The sequence below is a fragment of the Macrobrachium rosenbergii genome, chromosome 16 (assembly GCF_040412425.1).
Source record: "Macrobrachium rosenbergii isolate ZJJX-2024 chromosome 16, ASM4041242v1, whole genome shotgun sequence".
NCBI lineage: Eukaryota > Metazoa > Arthropoda > Malacostraca > Decapoda > Palaemonidae > Macrobrachium > Macrobrachium rosenbergii.
The window spans coordinates 41,353,762-41,373,937 of NC_089756.1; the positions used below are offsets into that span (position 1 = coordinate 41,353,762).

The 20,176-nt window shown below is 36.1% G+C and overlaps 1 protein-coding gene across 3 annotated transcripts in view; it reads left to right on the top strand.

The window, feature by feature from the left end:
- The window catches only part of LOC136847365 (uro-adherence factor A-like), a 584,194-nt gene that overhangs the window by 512,788 nt on the left and 51,230 nt on the right, over nucleotides 1-20,176 (top strand). For 2 of the 3 annotated variants that reach the window (XM_067118973.1, XM_067118971.1), the window contains 3 exons: nucleotides 4,724-5,389; nucleotides 10,109-10,287; nucleotides 11,105-11,210. In XM_067118973.1, coding sequence (XP_066975074.1) covers nucleotides 5,281-5,389; nucleotides 10,109-10,287; nucleotides 11,105-11,210 — 394 coding nt within the window. In that variant the 5' untranslated portion in view covers nucleotides 4,724-5,280. The remainder of the gene's footprint in view (nucleotides 1-4,723; nucleotides 5,390-10,108; nucleotides 10,288-11,104; nucleotides 11,211-20,176) is intronic. The other variant, XM_067118972.1, reaches the window with a different exon arrangement.

Sequence of the window (20,176 nt, forward strand, 5' to 3'; positions counted from 1 at the left end):
CAGCCCATCACAACAGAACTCAAAAACAGATAAACAGAGAGAGAGAGAGAGAGAGAAATATTTATATATATATATGTTTGTAGGTATATGATATTTACCTAGTAATAATTACAGCCGTTTTTAACATCTTCATCATCATCATCATCATCATCACCTGAGAAATAAAAAAAAAACCCACGATCATTCCGACTGCATTATATTACGAGCAACAGACTGTTATTATCGCCATAAAGACTCACTAGCATCCGGATCGCGGGCGTTTACGAGCTGAAAGGAGGAAATACGAGTTTCATAACATTTTATATTTATTAACAGATGCGATATGAATGGCAGAGAGAACCTTAGGCTTCATCATATCTCGCATCGCAAATTGCTGGTGCGAGAGTTTTGTCTCTGCTTGTTTGTTTTGTGGCTGGCGTGTTTGTTCGCGTTTGTGTGTGTATGCTGTTGTTGTTGGTGTGTTGATTTAGTTTTGGTAATATTTATTATTATTAATGATCAATAAAATTCATATATGTCTAGAAGAGAAAATATGTTAATTTTTATTTTATTCTTCACTTTAGCAGTTATAACATAACGATAGTAGTAGAAGTAGTAATATTTAATGGTAATAAAATCGTTCATGCGTGTGTAAATATATTTGCACATTCCCCATAATTTAGTTTGGTCTCTTCAAAAACTGTGTGGAAGTTGGGTAATGGTTTCCTTTCTTTTTCAACTCTTATTTTCCAGTTCTCTCTTTCTATTACAAAGTACTGTATAGGCTACATAAAGATAGAAATATTAAATAAATAACTTAGAGTACATAACTGTTGACCTGATAGATATCTACAAGTTAAATATTTCTCTTTTCGTAATTTGGTTTTTAAAATTTTGTAGCGTTTATTGACAAATGCATATTTACATGTGTGAATGCGTGTTCATTAATATACGCAACATTCCTTGTATTTTTTCGTATTTTTGTTGTTATTTGGTTTTTTTGGATGATCCTCGTACTTCCCATATTTGATGAAGTATTTCGAGTTGCTAATCGACGCTAAGTAAAAACTGCCTCTGCCATATAAATGGAGATTTACTCCAGCATACTTTCTTGACACTTCGATCAGACTTGGATATTAATTGCAATTCTCTCTCTCTCTCTCTCTCTCTCTCTCTCTCTCTCTCTCTCTCTCTCTCTCTCTCTCTCTCTCTCTCTCTCCCCTGAGAGTGGAGTTGGAAAGAAAAGACGAAAGTTGGTGAGAAACTTGGTTCTACATTTTGGTTAATTATTCTGCATGTTTATAGAAACTCTTCCTCGGGAAGAGGTCTTCTTTACGTACTCTCGTGCAGTGTTTTAACGAAAGTTGAATGAAATATGAAACGCCGCTGCGTGAGCGAACTCCTTATAGCTATTGTTTTCATAAGCACAAAATCTTCCTTACTCAGCCAACGACTATAGAGATTATCAATAACATGGATGGGCTTCTATGTCAGTCTTCAGACATGTAAGCACATGATGTTCCTTAATTGATCATGTTACCGACATCACGAACACGAAATTAGAATATCGGTTATCGTCACGAAATACGAACAGTGGATACCCTGTAATTTCAATAAAAGATGAGGTCGAACATTTATTGCCGAATTTTTTCAGTTTGAAAGTCGTGAAGCTTGATGTATCCAGTCATTTATAGTTTTAATAGTTCTATACACTTTGAATAAGCTTGGAAATGGACTTCTTTGAGAAAAAATGATTTTTATCAAAATTAAGAGAGACTCTGAAAAAGCGGGAAAATGAACTTCCCTGAGAAAAATTGAGCCCCCTAAAATTAAGAGAGAATTGGAATTTATTAGTCATATTCACCAGACTTGCGGCAGTACAAGGTCCATGCAAGGAAATTCATATGTAGCCATAACGAAAGAAAGGTAGTGTTGTAGGGTAAGCTGCATGCATATTTTATGCGAGTATCGACAAGTATAGATTATAGTAGAGTATTTCCGTCCTGGGTTCCATTTCGGCCAAGGACTGGGCCAGCTTGACCTATCCTTGAATTCATTGCACCTCTGTTGACCTATTTGTTAAACTGTGCACTTGGTGGTCAGCCGTATGTAATGGCTTGTAATTGGATCCGAAGGTAAAGAAGAGGAGTAAATATATAAGACAATATTTTAATTAAAAGAAACAGTCCAGCTTCCACGAGATCTAATCTTCTCTCCTTTTACAATGGAACCCTTCATCATATATTTCTTTCTTTCTTTTACTGCTGACGTCTTCAGTTTTAGTCTGGTTTTTTAAATTGTTATCACACAAGCAAATATGATTAGGGGCCACGCGCTATTCATTGCGCTAGATGAAAAATAGTCCTCATCTCAATAGCGATTTTTTTTATGGTTTCTCCCCATTGTATATCAGCCGTAATGAGTTAACTTTGTACCATTTTTTCGTCACGGCTTATTGATGATTGATTGGATACTTTTTTTTTTATAGACTCCGCCTTCCCTTCTACCTCGTGTAATGAGGTTATTAGTTATGAATTTTGATTTGCAGTAAGAGGGGTTTGGTGTTGTCCTTTCATGGCGTTCATAATGTCGAATGTAATGCTTAGAAGTTTGTCCATTTAATTTGTAAAGTTTTTCTCTCTCTCTCTCTCTCTCTCTCTCTCTCTCTCTCTCTCTATATATATATATATATATATATATATATATATATATATATATATATATATATATATATATATATATATATATATATATATTATATGTATATATAATATATATATAATATATGTATGTATATATATATTACACATATATATAAGTTTGAGTGTGTGTATACATACGTTGTGTTCATATGTATGGATGTACTCTTCGATAAAAGTTGATACGAATAAGCGTGCTTACTTAGGCAATAAAGACTTTTTTTTCTCTTACTTGTTTTTCCATTCCATTTGTCGTGTCCCTTTTAACCTTTTCACTCACAGACTTTTATCCTGGATGTTCTCATTTTAAGCGCTTTTTAATGCTGCCTTGGCGACCACAAAGAAAACTTTGTTCTCGCTCCTTTGTTCTTTTAGAGTATTCATGAGTCACCCGGAGTTATGGTATTGCGGAAATAGTTTTCTTTTCTTTTCTTTTTATTTTTATTTTTTTAATTCCGCTTCTTGCCTTCTCCACCTTTACTTCTGGGTCGTCTTCCAGGCCATTTTCACCGAATTATTTCCAGTCTGATTTATATATATATATATATATATATATATATATATATATATATATATATATATATATATATATATATATATATATATATATATATATATATATATATATATATATATATATACACACACACATATATACATATATACAGTATATGCCGAGGACGTTTATCGGATTTAAATATAAATTAGTGTTTGTATCTTTGCTACTTATATTTCGTCGTCCAAGCTTTTCCATTTACTGTAGGATTTAGAAGAAAGTATTCTCGTACTTTTGATGTGAAAGGACCTTTTTTTCAAGTTTGAAATATTTAGTTGAGTTGCGTTTGTGTAATGAAATGTGGAGTGCATTTACCGTAGAGTAGTCAGGATTTTTTTTCGTCCTCTTTCAGCAATATAACTACAGTGTTCTGGTTATACATGAACCTTGATTTAAAGACATATTTTTTATCTGTGACATGAATTAATCTCTCTCTCTCTCTCTCTCTCTCTCTCTCTCTCTCTCTCTCTCTCTCTCTCTCTCTCTCTCTCTCTCTCTCTCTCTCAGATAGAAAAATTCCTAAAAATCTGAAAATCCTCTTGCTGTAAGAAACCGCCTTCATAACTTGTGCCTAGCCAGAAATTCAATTTCCTGCCGGTGCTGTAGGTGATGGTAACAGGAAGTAGTGTTATTAGTAATTAATGAATAGTTACAGTCTCAGATGTACGCCGTTATGCGATTAATCATGGTTTGTGTATGAGGCACACAAGTGTGCGTATGTATATATGTGTGTTTAAGTTTGCTGAGTATACTATGTATAATATGCACAGGTGTGAGAATGTTAAAGTGCATACCATTATTCATATTTTTTATGTTTATATATTGTAATTTACTTTAACGTACTTTTGAAGAGCCATTAGAATTTTGTTTTTGCTTTCATCAGGTTCAATAAACAGTGCTGCCTGCCTTTATTTTCCACTAATGTGTTAATAGATGGTAATTAAGCGGTTTTGTATATTCATTGTGAATTGTGTTTTAGAGAGTTATTTTTGTAAAGTATCCTTATATTCAGTGGTACAGAATATATGTTATTTTAAATGTGTGGTATTTACGTGTATGGGCTTTGATAGGGCTCAGTTATTTCGACTATTTCAGTGGCTCGTAGTATTGGTTTGTTTACAACTCATATGATCATGTTACTAGCAATAAGGGATCATTTATTCGATGGTTATTAGGTGCTTCGTTATTGATACGATGGATTTCAAGTGTCTGACATGTTTTTTCCGTTACTTTTAAAGGTAAGGATTAAATGCGAAAAATAAATCCATATTTTGAATGCATCTGAACGGAATTTTCCCAGAAGTGTGTCATATTCTCTCTCTCTCTCTCTCTCTCTCTCTCTCTCTCTCTCTCTCTCTCTCTCTCTCTCTCTCTCTCTCTCTCTCTCTCTCCCCTTAACTATGTATCTACTTCTTCCTTCTCCCTTGCCCCACCTCCCCACCAAACAAATAACTCCATATTAATCATTCGTCTCTTTCCCTCTTTACAGACGATCTTCTAGCTCCGGAAGCCGACAAACAGACCGGAGACGATTGTGAGGAAGAGGAGGGGGATTCCGCCCCCCAGACGCCAACGCACGAGAACGGCCCCTACTCCCGCCATCCCTACAAGCCAAACTTCGCCAACCCGCGTCGTGGGCCGCCGCAGCGCCAGCACGGCTTCTACCACGCCAACTACGACAGGCGGTTTGACAAGAACTTCGACAGGTACAACAATGAGAACTTCCGCAACTTGGAGAACAAGGGCGGCGGAGGCGGAGGTTCCTCCTCGTTCGAGAAGCCCTACAACAAGCCTTTCTACGAGAGGAATTTCCACTACGACAAGTTCTACGGCCGACCGCCCTTCTACGGCGACCGCAACTTCAAGTTCGGCCCGGGAGGATTCGTCGATCGGGGTCGTCGACCATTTCGGCCTTACGGGCGTCCTGGGGGGTTCTTCTCCCCAAGGGGATTCCAGGGCCACTTCCAGGGACCTTTCAGGGATAAGGGCAACAACAACAGATGCGACGGCGAGGAGGACGACGAGGAGTGGGATGACGAGGGCGTCATGGCGACGGCGGAGGGTCAGCAGCATTACTCGCAGCATATGGCCGACGGAGGGTCTGCCAACGGCGAGAGGCCCTCCCAGCCTGTCCACACGGTCATGATTAATAATGGTGAGTTATGAAGGCGACCGAATCAGTTTTATAATGCGAGGTTTTTTTCTGAGATTTTTTTTTTCTGAGATGAAGATCCCCTCGTCACTTCCATAAGAAATGAGGTGATGATGTAGGTGAAGTTATGGTCCTCGTAGATCTAATCGATTTTTGATTGGGCTGTGAGGTGTCTATAGCTCGTTATGCCATCATTTTGAGACATAAAATAGAGCGTGGAATGGTGGGCATTATTAGGTTGCTGGAAGTTATAAGCTTAGTGTCTGTTTTCCAAATAGAATTTTTTATTTTGAAGGGCCAGGTTAAAAATTCTACCAGCCATGATTGTTACTGTGTAAAAATCTTTCCAGAAGTCATAAAATTCATATTACTGAATTTGTATATGACAGCTTGTTTACAGGACTAAATTTTCCAGATGGGTCGATAGATAAGGGACCTAGCCTTTTTTTCGTGTCCATGTAGTTATACACATAACCCACAGAACATCGTTAACTATTACAGAATACTTGGGAGACGTCCGTGTCACTTCAGGAAGTTTTCTCCAGGAAAATTTGGGTAAATGATGTATTTTCGTGGCGGAAAGTATCATCTGTGGAATTACCGTGTCACAAGAAATCATGGGATAAACTCTGACGAAAAGAATGAACATGAGAAACGAATCTTTTTTAGCAGCAATAAGATTAAATGTATTCAGGGTACAGTCAGGTGCATTTCCAGAGACAAAAAAGGAATTGTTATAAAGAATAACCTCAAACAATTTTTTTCCTTCATTTCTTGATTTCAAATCTTTATGAAAGAGCATATTTATTGGTTTCAGTTGTTGAATAAAGAATCCATGGGTAAATGGTATATTGTCGTGGCAGAAAATATCATATACCGAAAGATCGCGCCACAGGAAAGTATTGGATAAAATTTTAGCAAAAGAATTGACATGGGAAGCTAATATTTATTTTAGAAAAAATTAGATTAAATTTATTAGTGGTATAATTAGGTGAAAATCCGGATACAAGAAAGGAAAATATATAAAAAAATAATCTCAAAGACTTTTTTCCCATCATTTCTTGACTAATGATTTTAAATTAATCCAGTTGCGCAATAAAGATTCCACGTAAAAATTGCGATAATCGAACTCTCGTTATGATTTTCCTATTAGCCTGAATTCTTTCGGTTTAAAACTGTCTTTTTTGCAACTCCCACTTTTTTTGTGTGTGTAGGGGTGGGGTTGTGATCGTTGGGGGTGAGGATTACCAGGGGCCTTGGGCAAGTTTTTTAAAGATATAATTATTCAAGTGTTTCTCTCAGATTAGCATATGAAGTCGACTTTTCATTATTGATATTTTTCTTCTCCATTTTTCACTGTCGACGCTCAAAGGTATCCTGTTCTGTTTTTTTTTTTTTTTATGATTAATGGGAAAGTTTTATTAGGGTTAGGCTTGTGAAAGTCTGAAAAATACATTAGGAGTGTATGGTCCTCTCTCTCTCACACATAAACATTTACGTGTAAATGTTTACTGTTTTTTTTTCTCTTTTTTTTTTTTGAGAATTAGGAAGACGAGAGAAACAAAAGGAAAATACATTGATTTCTAGACTTCTTTGTGTTCTTACTGATTTGTTATATTAAACTTTACTGTACATTAAACTTCTATTTCACTTGGATCTTATTTAAGCCACATATCCTTACCGTAGGAGATTATGCAAGCGGTTGGGTTTATATGTTCGTCTGTCTTTTTGCCAGTAAGATTACGCAGAAAGTTATATGTGGGTTTTTTCTGGCATTTTACCAAAGGGGCCACTCATGACCGTAACACGGGAGTAAATTTTGGGATAAGTCCAGATCAGGATAAGAGGACTTTACTGGCCGGGTTAGGGAATTGCTCAGTCTTGGCTGAGGTTTGCGATCTCCCAACACTTTCGTTATCATAGCTGTTATTTTAATTTTTTTTTTATATTTTATTCTTATTTTCGACATTTCTATTTTCTTTGTATCTTGGCTTTTTGTTTTTCATATATTTTTTCCTTTAATTAAATATCTTGAGATTAGGCATATTGGTTTCAGTGATTTTGTTTATAATGCCAGGGACTTTGTTCAGTGACTTTGTTTATAATGCCGAGGATTTTGTTTATAATGTCAGAAACTGTTCAGTGACCTTGTTTATAATGCCAGGGACTTTGTTTATAATATCAGGAACTTTGTTTATTATGTCAGGGACTTTGTTCAGTGACTTTGTTTATTATGTCTGGGACTTCATTTGTATGTCAGGAACTCTGTTTATAATGTCAGGAACTTTGTTCAAGGACTTTGTTTATAATGCCAAAGACTTTGTTTATAATGTTAGGAAACTTTTTTTATAATGTCAGGAACTTTGTTAATAATGCCATGGACTTTGTTCAGTGACTTTGTTTATGATGCCAGGAACTTCGTTTAAAATGCCAGGGACTTTATTAATAACGTGGTTATGTACGTGTAGTAGAGGTGTAACTTTACCAGCGTCCAGGGCGCTCTGTCCATTTGTTGGTGTTGAAAAATTGGGATGAACTTTTTTTTACTGACGCTCAGGCGATTAAATGAAAACACTTGGCTCTCCACGTTACATAAGCGTTTCAATACCTGTCACTCTGTCTGTCCATCTTTGTTCGCGTGGAGGCATCAGCTGAAAGAGTTCTGTCCATTGGGAACTCTGGGGCCTATTTTGCAGAGTGGTTTGCATATAGTACAGTACGTATGCGTAAATGTTTGTGGGCTTGCGCTCTCTCTCTCTCTCTCTCTCTCTCTCTCTCTCTCTCTCTCTCTCTCTCTCTCTCTGTATCTCTCTACTCTCTCTCTGTACACATACACACACATATAATTATATATATATATATATATATATATATATATATATATATATATATATATATATATAGATATATATATATATATATAGATATATATATATATATATATATATACACATATATATATATATATATATATATAAATATAATATATATATATATATATACATATATATATATATATATATATATATATATATATATATATATATATATATATATATATATATGTTCATATTTATATATTATAGAAGAGAGAGATAAAAGAGCAGAGAAGAGAGAGAGAGAGAGTAGAATAAAGAAAACGTAACTGAAGCAAACCATGGTTTGCATTTCCTTAAAGAGGGAATAAAAGGGCAGAGAATTTGAGAGAGAGAAAGAGAGAGAGATCATTCTCAGCAAGTGTTAGTCCCTGAAGGCAGTACGTGATGTTTGAGAGGAAGAGTTTTTAAAGTGATTTCCAGGAGACTGTATTTTCCCGTTCTGCATCAACGTATCTCTGGTGAGCAACACCGATTTTATCGGAAAACTTTTAGGTGGGTGACTCCCCTGAGGCCTATTTCTCCTGGTTAGGACAGAGAGAGAGAGAGAGTGAATATGGGCATCGAGGTCTCTATATCTGTGTGTGTGTGCATGTATTATATGAAAAACTCGTTACGCGTACGATAACTATATATAGCTGGAGAATATTCTTGATGAGTATTATACACATTTCCAGTGTTTTTTATTTTTTTTTGTTTGTCCATCTTTGTTTTTATTGTATGATTGCTGTTATTACTATTTTCGTCATACATTTATATATTATTTCCAACTCCATCAGTATTACTATTACCGTAAAATCCCTCCTTTCATGAAATATTTTCTTTTGGTTTTTTCCTCTTCTCTTTTATTCATTTCTCTGTCTGCATTACGTTGCCTTATTTGAGGAAGCATTTCTAAACGTTCTTCTTTTTTCTTTTCTTTTTCGTCGCCGTTTTCGTAAATGGGACCATTTCTCCAACCCACCTTCTTCTTGGCTTAATCATTTTTTTTTATGTTAACATAAAATGAAAGAATATGATATTTATATCAAAGCAGTGACAACACTTTCGTTAGTTCAACAACGAATGTTGTAATATGGCCAATGCCATCAATTTATCCTCAGTGCCAACAAACAGTTGTTAACTATGCACTGTCACGCACCAGAAATTGATTCGAAATGCCGCAAACCCTTGTGAATTGGTTTTGCTCACAAAACTCGTTATTTGATTCAGCAGTAAATTGGTATGATATATTCCTACTTCTTTCAGCACTTGTCACCAAATTATGAATCGCTCCTCGTATTCATATCACGCAATACTGACTTTATGTTTGGTCTTGTTCTCTCTCTAACTGTCGAGTACTTGGGCAGTTGATAAGAACACTGATTTGTCATTTGTCCAGTAATCGGACAAATAAAAATTTTTAGTAAAGCCAAATGTATAAAATTTAATGTAGATTCATGTATTTGTTGGCAGATTGATATATATCTTCAAAAATAAAGTCAGGTCGGGTTTTGAAAGGCAGCTTCAACTCCCCGTAATGCAGGGAACTAAAATATGATTGAAAAGTAAATTCAAGTAATATCAGGAAATATCTTAGAAGTTTAACTGACATACTTGTACTGTCATTGCATATTATGTAGGTTATTATTGGTAGTTTCTTATTTTAGTTCTTTGTTGCTTCCAACTATATTGTTCAACAGTTGGAAGCAGATGTTGTTTTAATTATTTGAATATATTTCTTCAAACATAATTATTATTATTATTATTATTATTATTATTATTATTATTATTATTATTATTAAAACTGCTGATTAAAAAATCTGCTCTTGTGCCTTCGAAAGCTCAATGTATCGTCTCTCGGCAGAAGAATACACCAAGATCCAGACGCCGAGGCAGGAGGTGATCTTTAAGAAGAGCTCCTTGGACCGGAAGCGGGATTCCATCGACCAAGGGTCCGTCACCGGCTCCATGAGTTCCGGCAGCGGCTCCAGCAGTACTACCGGAGGGGAGCCCGGATCTGGCAGTGCCGGAAGTGGCGACCAGGTGAGTGCCTGTCCGGAAAAGGTAGTTGGACTGGTTGATGATAAGGGGATGTCCATGGGTTAATGAATATGGGGAACAACGGGGATCATAAATTAACCTTTTTTTTGTAACGGCTAATTCCTGGACATCATTAATTTCATTGCTTTGAAATGCGAGTGGAGAATTAGGGCTTTACGATATCATTTGATGGTTATGTCTAGATTCATTATAGAAAATCAAGTAAAACAAGTAAAAAATGCGCCGAAATGGAGTTTTCTGTAAAGCATATAATACTGTATAAAGCTATCAGCCACCACCGGCCAGGGCTCAGTTGCTCCGGAAAGCGCTGCCAGACGCACGATCCACGGCTGACCTTAACCGTAAATAAAATAAAAACTACTGAGGCCAGAGGGTTGCAATTTGGTATGTTTGATGATTGGAGGGTGGATGATCAACATAACAATTTGCAGCCCTCTAGCCTCAGTAGTTTTGAAGATCTGAGGGCGGACTGAAAAAGTGCAGACGGACACACAAAGCCATCACAACTGTTTTCTTTTACAGAAAACTAAAAATGGATATTGCATTGCTTCCAAATGCAAATGGGGACTAGAAACTTTAGATGTCACTTGATAAGTATGCCTAGATATGACATCATAGAAAATCAAGTGAATAGTGAACTTTGGCACCAGTTTTGTTTAAATTTTATTTAGTAATAAATTTAGATAGTAAATTTAAATGGCAGAATTATCTCCTGTCCTCCGGAGATACGTAGAATAACTGCTTCCACGGGCCTTCTTGGTCAAAGGTACTAAGGCATCCTTTGGTTTCCCTCCTGCAGGTAGTAGGCGACGGGTCGTCAGTTTCGGAATCCGTGGAGGACACCTCGCTCTCTGTCACGGGAGATGACCCTTCCGACGCCCAGCAACAGGACCAGGTCTTCGAGGGTGAGTGTTCCTCTTTCTCTGTTTCTTTTTGTTTCCCTTATTCACAAACACACCCTTTATAAGTTGTTTTAATCTGGAGTTTTGAATGTTAGGTAGTCTGTGTTGTTTTACAGTCTCTCTCTCTCTCTCTCTCTCTCTCTCTCTCTCTCTCTCTCTCTCTCTCTCTCTCTCTCTCTCTCTCTCTCTGATAGGATCAAGATCTTAATTTTCGTGTGTAAGGAAATATTGGAATTAATATAAATATATATATATATATATATATATATATATATATATATATATATATGGTATGTATGTATGTATGTATATTTATTTGTATATATATGTATGTGTGTACCCAGTGTAAAATCATCTAAGAAAAAATGTTTTTTCAAAGGTAATAAAATTCCTAAAACTGAATTTTGAAAACCGAACACGGGGGAAAGTGTTTTCCATTCGTACAATGTAAAAACAAAATTGTATTGTAAATTTAGCTTCCGAGCTTTCTCTCCACTTTTTATTTCTGCTGAGGAGAACTCACAATTTTGCTAAACATGAGAAACAAGATTATCCTGGGAGGAACCAGGCGAGTTTGTAAAATTTATACAAAGACCCGCACGGAAATGCAAGAAACCAGAAAAAAGTTTTTCTCTGAGTTTGTTCACTTTGTTTTTCCTTTCTTTGTGTCTTTAAATATTCATTTTAAAGCTCTCATGTCCCTAATACTTTCTCTCTCTCTCTCTCTCTCTCTCTCTCTCTCTCTCTCTCTCTCTCTCTCTCTCTCTCTCTCTCTCTCTCTCTCTGTACAATATGTATTAGTGCTTGAAACCTGAATTTTCGTCCATATTAAGACCAGCCAGGCATGACTGAGGGAGTGCAGTTCTAAACGAAAAAAAAACAAGTAAAATTAATAGAAGCAAGCGCTTTTTTCAAAAGCAAGTTTATGGAAACTTGCTTTTGTAAGAGCGCTTGCTTCTGTTAATTTATGGAAAGCTGGAATACGAAGGCAGGTAGATAATTTCACAGCTTGGCAGGTGCTAAAATGTGTATAATTTGACGTTTCAATCAGTGTCTCTTGTGGGACTGATGTATGCATCCATATATCTATTTGAGAAATTCGGGGAAATCAGTTACTTGGGAAGTACTTGCTATGCTATGCCTGATTTTATAAAAAATATATATATACACGTATATAATGTATACATATATATACACATATATATAATGTATACATATATATATATATATATATATATATATATATATATATATATATATATATATATATATATATATATATATATATATATATATTTTATGTATCGCTTGGTTATTCGAAGTAAACACTAAATTGCTTTAAAGTATTGCTTTATAGCCTTTTACAATTCGATCTAAACACAAAATTGCTTTAATGTATTGCTTTATAGCCTTTTACAATTCGATCTAAACACTAAATTGCTTTAAAGTATTGCTTTATAGCCTTTTACAATTCGATGACTGTGCTTATGAACTGGAAAATTATACGACTGACATTGAGGAGAGGAAGAGAAAATATTTCATACCGTAGAGAGAGAGAGAGAGAGAGAGAGAGATTCTAATTCGCCGGTCAATTGGCTACATCTGTCATTTCAATATGGGGAATCCTTCCAATGATTGGATTTTCTCTACGGGTCTGAGGTCATTTAATCCCAATTTTTATGTAGTTTCGTTTTTCAATCATGTTTCTGAAATTTGTTTTTTTTTTTCCGATATTTTAATGATTTTGATGGGAGTGTGGATCTCTCTCTCTCTCTCTCTCTCTCTCTCTCTCTCTCTCTCTCTCTCTCTCTCTCTCGGCGGCAGCGAAGGGATTATTTTACCTCTTCGCTATGTATAGCTGGCTTACCCTTCTGTGATGTTCTCTCTCTCTCTCTCTCTCTCTCTCTCTCTCTCTCTCTCTCTCGTAATTCCCATCAAATATACTTAACCAAAAACAGTTATGTATAAAGTTTATGCATATGGAATGCTTCAGAGAAATGGCTGCTATGGACTGACTATAGTCGGTTCTGGGGAGGCTTCCTTGAACCCAGTGTTTCAGGAATCTAGGTGAAGCTGGCATCTTTAATCTTGGCTTGGGACGGGGAAATTTGCTGATCCTTTAACCACCCGTATATATTATGCTCTTATGGTGCTTAATGTTAGCTAGATTGTAGATATTTAATTACGTACTTCATTTGATTTTTATGAAATTGCATTTCTGACCTTTTTTATTTTTTTCTTGTGTGTGGTAGATACGTTATATTTTCCTAAAATCAGTTTCCTGCCGATATATAAGAAACTCTCTCTCTCTCTCTCTCTCTCTCTCTCTCTCTCTCTCTCTCTCTCTCTCTCTCTCTCTCTCTCTCTCTCGTCCTGCTGATGTATAAGAAACACTCTCCCTCTCAGTAATGATATTTTATACCCGATGAAGTTTCTCTTTCAAAGAGGGTTCCGATGTCTAAGAAACTCTCTCTCTCTCTCTCTCTCTCTCTCTCTCTCTCTCTCTCTCTCTCTCTTCTGATATTTTTTAGCCAATGGCGTTTCTCTTTCAGAGAGGGTTTCTCGCCCTTTCGAGGTACTGCTGAATCATCACCATATTCTTTTTCCCCCACAAATAGATGGTGTTGATTCAACTGTGTGTTGCTAGCAATGTCAGCAGAGTCATAGTTTCTCTCTCTCTCTCTCTCTCTCTCTCTCTCTCTCTCTCTCTCTCTCTCTCTCTCTCTCTCTCTCTCTCTCTCTCTCTCTTGTTATAAGTCTACTTAATATATAAACTTATATGGCATAATCACTCTCTCATTCTCTCTTATGGGATTTATTCCTACATGACTTGATAGCTCTTCGTTCTAATATACTCTCTCTCTCCTCTCTCTCTCTCTCTCTCTCTCTCTCTCTCTCTCTCTCTCTCTCTCTCGTTGTAGAAGCCAGATACATTGAAACAATTTTGTTAGGTGATTAGGAGTACCTTTCTCTCTCTCTCTCTCTCTCTCTCTCTCTCTCTCTCTCTCTCTCTCTCTCTCTCTCTCTCTCTCTCTCTGTAAGAGATTGTTTCCACTGTTTGTTTCGGTAAAGGAAACGAATCGAATGTTTTTCTCTTTTTCTGACTCGAGATCGTAAATTCCGACGAGACACCAGATTCGCTTTAGGAGATATTGTGGCTAAAAGGGGTATCTTTTAATTTTATAGTGTTCATCATTCGTTGTGTGGTATCTTGTTCACAACTGCGTGTAATTGTTATAGGTACGGTTGTCAGGTTAATCTTATGTCCGTATATTTCAGCGGAAGGCATTACTAGACTGTTTCATTTATCGGTTAAGATTAATTTTAACTAGTAAATTCGCTTACTTATATGGCCATTGCCAAATGTAGATTTCAATGAAAAGTTCTATCCTTTTATATCTAAAAGATTGTAATTTTTTCGTAATGAACTTTATTTATATATATATATATATATATATATATATATATATATATATATATATATATATATATATATATATATATATATATATATATATATATATATATATATATATATATATATATATATATATATATATATACATGCGTGAAGAAAAGCTCCGATCTTCTCTCTTCTTTACGAAAAATAATTGACCCTCCCCTGAGGAAATCTTTATTCGTCTGCCTCAAAGAATAATTTTGGTTTCTTCATTAAAGGGGTTTTGGCTCCCGTCTCGTCAGGAAAATTTTTAGTCCTTCTTCCTCTCACAGAGGCAGTATTCTTTCTTTTTCACTTAGAATTACGATCTCCTCCCTATAAAGGCTTCTTTCTCTTTTTCTCAAAGATGTTTAGTTCGTAGCAAGAAAAAGCGTCTTTACTTTTCCCTCCCCCCTTATTCCTTTCCAGGCAAAAGCTGATCACTCTCTCCTAACAAAAGCTTGTTATGACCAGGAAGTCTTCTGCTTATCAGTTATACCAAGGCTTTGATGCTGTCCCTTCATAAGATGCGGACCACTTTTTCCTTTGTATTTTAATCTTCACCACAATGCTTTTGATTTTTTCTCAAGAGAGGCTTTAAATATCACCTGTTCATAAGTGCATCTGAGTATTTCAGACGAAGAAAGTTAAAATTCACTCTCAAGAAACACTGATACTTACAAAATCAAGTAAAAAATGCCCCGAAGTTTCTTCGACGCAATCGAGTTTCCTGTACAACCGCAACAGCGTATAATCAAGGCCACCGAAAATACATCTATCTTTTGGTGGCCTCGGTGTAATGCTGTATGAGCCGCGTCCCATGAAGCTTCAACCACGGGACGGTGGTGGCCTGTCCTATATCGTTGCCAGAAACACGATTATGGCTAACTTTAACCTTAAATAAAATAAAAACTACTAAGGCTAGAAGGCTGCAATTTGGTATGTTTGATGATTGGAGGGTTGATGTTCAACATACCAATTTGCAGAGCTCTAGCCTCAGTAGTTTTTAAGATCTGGGGGCAGACAGAAAAAAGTGCGGACACAATAAAGTTTTCTTTTACAGAAAACTAAAAATCATGACTACGATTCTCCCCCTTTCTAAAGATACCGGCTATTTTGTTCCCAAATTTTTTATTACCTTTACTGAAAGGTTATGATTTATTATATCCAAAAGAGGCTTCAAATGTTTTTTTTTATCGTTAAGCTGCTTTCCTCCCAGAAATGGTTTTCGTACTCACCTACCGGAAGAAATATTTAACAACACTTCAAAAATACAGGTTTTGCCAGAAAAACTGCAGAAATGCTTTCTCACCAAAAACCATGTTTTTCCTTCGGAGAAGTCTTTTTTTATGACGTTGGTTTTCTATTTCTGAGAGAGGGTTTACTTTCCGTCCTCTACACACAGCTCTGACTTGCTCCATTGTTGGTTTGGAATCGATTCCTGGCCGTTCCTAAAAAAGGTTCCGATGATTCCTTGCGGTCTTCCCCCCAACACGCAGTCATACTGTAAATCGGTTTTCCTGAAAATGCATTGATTTCCATAGAGACATCTCTTGAGTTTTCCCTGTTTCTCATGTTGCGTGTGTCGCCAGTGTGTAATATCGAATATTTCAGTCTTTCATTTTAATTGTTATGTATTGTATCTGGTGGATTATTTCATATATATATTTGGTCATTTTTGGGGGGAATGTCTGATTTTTCTAAGTGTATTTCATCTGCCCGAATATTCATAGAATGATTTCCCTTTAAACACTTGTAAGTTATCTCTCTCTCTCTCTCTCTCTCTCTCTCTCTCTCTCTCTCTCTCTCTCTCTCTCTCTCTCTCTCTCTCTCTCTCTCTCACGATGTTTTAAGTGAAGTTCTAATGCTATATACTTTTGCGTACCTCGGATTTTAGAGGCGCTGTTGACTTCTTTTATTATTTGTGTATTTTAACCACATCGAATGTGTGAATGTGTGTTTGAAAGTGTGTAAGTACACTTTATGTACTGTATCTTTGTAAGTAGTGAGTGTGTGAAAGTGAGTAAATTTAGTGTATATATTTTTTTCTTATGTAAATAGCTACATATACACCTCGCGTACACAAACACACACACACACACACACACACACGTATGCGCACGAGTGTGTGTATATGAGTTTTTGCAGAGGTAAGCAGATATTTATATACATGTGCGAAATAGTCTTTTTCCTCTAATCAATTTTACTTGTCCTTCAGTGACTTTCTCCGAATTTTTCCCTTGCTCCTACCCTATTACCAGGTTTCGTCGGGAGCTTTTTGTCTCGTCTTTTACCACACGTCAGCGCCTCCTTTGAAATACACACCTAATCATTTAGACATTTTTTTCTTATTTGTCTGTGGTTGAGATGGTAAGATTGTGTGAGCGTTAAGCACTAGAGTAACATTCAATCTTTGTGAAAGACAGAATTTCATCCATCTTTAGTTTTATATAAATAAAACTGGTTATTTTTACTAAAATGTTTAATGGCTTTAAATCTCTTGATTTTTAGTTTCGTATAGCACTATTCCTTTAATTTTCATTGTTTTGTATCGAAATTATACATTTTTACTAATTTTCTGCATTGTAGTTTTCTGAAAAGAAAACTGTTGTGCCGGCTTTGTCTGTCCGTCCGCACTTTTTCTGTCCGCCCTCAGGTCTTAAAAACTACTGAGGCTAGAGGGCTGCAAATTGGTATATTGATCATCCACCCTCCAATCACCACACATACCAAATTGCAGCCCTCTAGCCTCAGTAGTTTTTATCTTATTTAAGGTTAAAGTTAGCCATAATCGTGCTTCTGGCAACGATATAGGACAGGCCACCACCGTCCCGTGGTTAAAGTCTCATGAGCCGCGGCTCATACAGCATTGTACCGAGACCACCGAAAGATAGATTTATTTTCGGTGGCCTTGATTATACGGTGTACAGAAAACTCGATTGCGCCGAAGAAACTTCGGCGCATTTTTTACGTGTTTTATTTTCATATCCAACATTTTTGTTCAAATTTCGAATTTTCACATTAAAAATTTTTAATTTCATTGATTTAACTCATTCCTGATTATAAATTCCAAAAATATATTTTCCTTAATCTCTAACAACACTCAAAGAAATCGATCCACCGGAAGGTACTCGTCTTCATTCTACTTTCCGATCTGGGGCATTTTCTTATTTTATTCTCTTAAATGGCCGTTCCTCCTCCCCTCTTGCTAACAGCACATTATTATGCAAAATGAGAGGATGGTCCCGCTTAAACGCTACTCCGAGGGGAAACGTGACCTGCTCGAGGGGACGTGGTAGAGGGGAGGAAAGAAATTAAGGGGACTTTCTGGTACAAAGGTGAGGGTCATTTTGGGTGAAATAGCTGAATGAATAGGAAGTATATATATGTATATGTATATATATATATATATATATATATATATATATATATATATATATGTATGTATATATATATATGTATGTATGTGTGTATGTATACATATATATGTATGTATGTATATATATACGTATATATATATATATATATATACATATATATATATATATATATATATATATATATATATATATATATATATATATATATATATATATATATATATATTTGAAGGAATCCACAGTAATTGAATGCTCCTATTTTTGTTTATATACAATGTATGTGAGTGTATGCAAGGAGGAATTATATACGTATAATAAATACATATGTATATATATATATATATATATATATATATATATATATATATATATATATATATATGTGTGTGTGTGTGTGTGTGTGTGTATAACTGAATCAATGAAATATGCCTTTATTTATATATATATATATATATATATATATATATATATATATATATATATATATATAATATGTGTGTGTGTAAATATATATGTATATATATATATATATATATATATATATATATATATATATATATGTATATATATATATATATATATATATATATATATATATATATATATATATTATATCATGCGAAGTGAGTAAATCTGTATTGTTCACACCAAGAAAGAAAAGTAAAGTTTGTCCGCCACTAACAGACCTTTCTCAAGCACAGGAAGGATATGGTCAATCTTTACAGATATGACTACATAACTATGATGTAGAAAATAGGGTCATTTTCGAATAGCTCAGATCATTGCAAAAATAAGATCGTTTTGGACGGGATAATATCTTTTAACGTTGAAGAAAACCATTTAACGGATTTCGTAATGAAAACTAATGTAATCCCTTACAACCTAATCTTAAACTGCAGACAAATTCAAAAGTTTTCGTATAGAAATGATAGTAGACAATAATCTCGTCACCGAAAAGATAATGTCTTCATTGACGAAATAAGCTGATTATAGAAACAATAGGGTTATGTTGCACGAGACTGGTTCATTATAAAAATTAATTCTTATTGTCAAGTATAAGATTCGCCAAGAGCCTTGAAGCTGTTCGGATAAGGGAAGCAACCCATTCCCCCTCCCTTCATCCTCCCTCTCCATTCCCCTCCCCTCCCCTCCCATCCCCCTTCCCCTTCTCATCCCCTTACCCTTCCCCTCCTCTTCCCCTTTCTAAACTAAGGTATACTTAATTTTTCCCTTTCCCCTCTCCCTCCCCTCTCCCTTCCCCCTCCCATCCCCTTTCCTCTTCTCTTGTCCCCTTCCCCTTCTCCTCCTCTTCCCCTTTCCCTCTCCCTCCCCTCTCCCTTCTCCTCCCCTCGCATCCCTTTCTCCTCCTCTTCCCCTTTCCCTCTCCATTCCCCTTCCCCTTCTCGTCCCCCTTCCCCTTCTCGTCCCCTTCCCCTTCTCCTCCTCCTCCTCTTCCCCTTTACCTCTCCATCCCCTCTCCCTTCCCCTCCCCTCCCATCCCCTTCCATTCTCATCCCCTTCCCCTTCTCCTCTTTCCCCTTCCCCTCTCCCTCCCCTCTCCTTCCCCTCCCTTCCCTTCTCGTCCCTTCCCCTTCTCCTCCTCTCTCCCCCTTTCCTCTCCCCCCTCTCTCCCTTCTCCTCCCCTTCCATCCCCCTTCCCTTCTCATCCCCTTCCCTTCTCCTCCTCCCCCCCTCCCCATCAAACAGTAACCGAATCTTGGAGCGATAACAAGAGACCAAAAAAAAAAATAAAATGAAATAAAATAAAAAAACAAGAATTCGAAGAAATGGATAAACACGAAGAGATACATCTTACTCCCGGAGGAGTGGAAGACGTTCCGTGCAATTCTTACAGGAGCTGAAACGTAGCTTTGACTTCGTGAAATATAAATCGTTCTCTTGTTTTTCATTACGTGTTTTTGTTGACGCCTGTGGTTTTTATTTCGATTTTTTTTCTTGTCGCGTTTTTTTTACCTTTGTTGCGCTGTGTCAAGACAAATTAGTTCCTGTTATGTGGGATTTTTTTTATTGTCGTTGTTGGTGTCAATACTGCAATTTTATTTTATATTATTTTGTTTTTTGCAATTTACTGTCTTGTAATTAGTGATGCAGCAATTCTATAGTCTGTATAAGTGAGCAGAAAGTGTTTG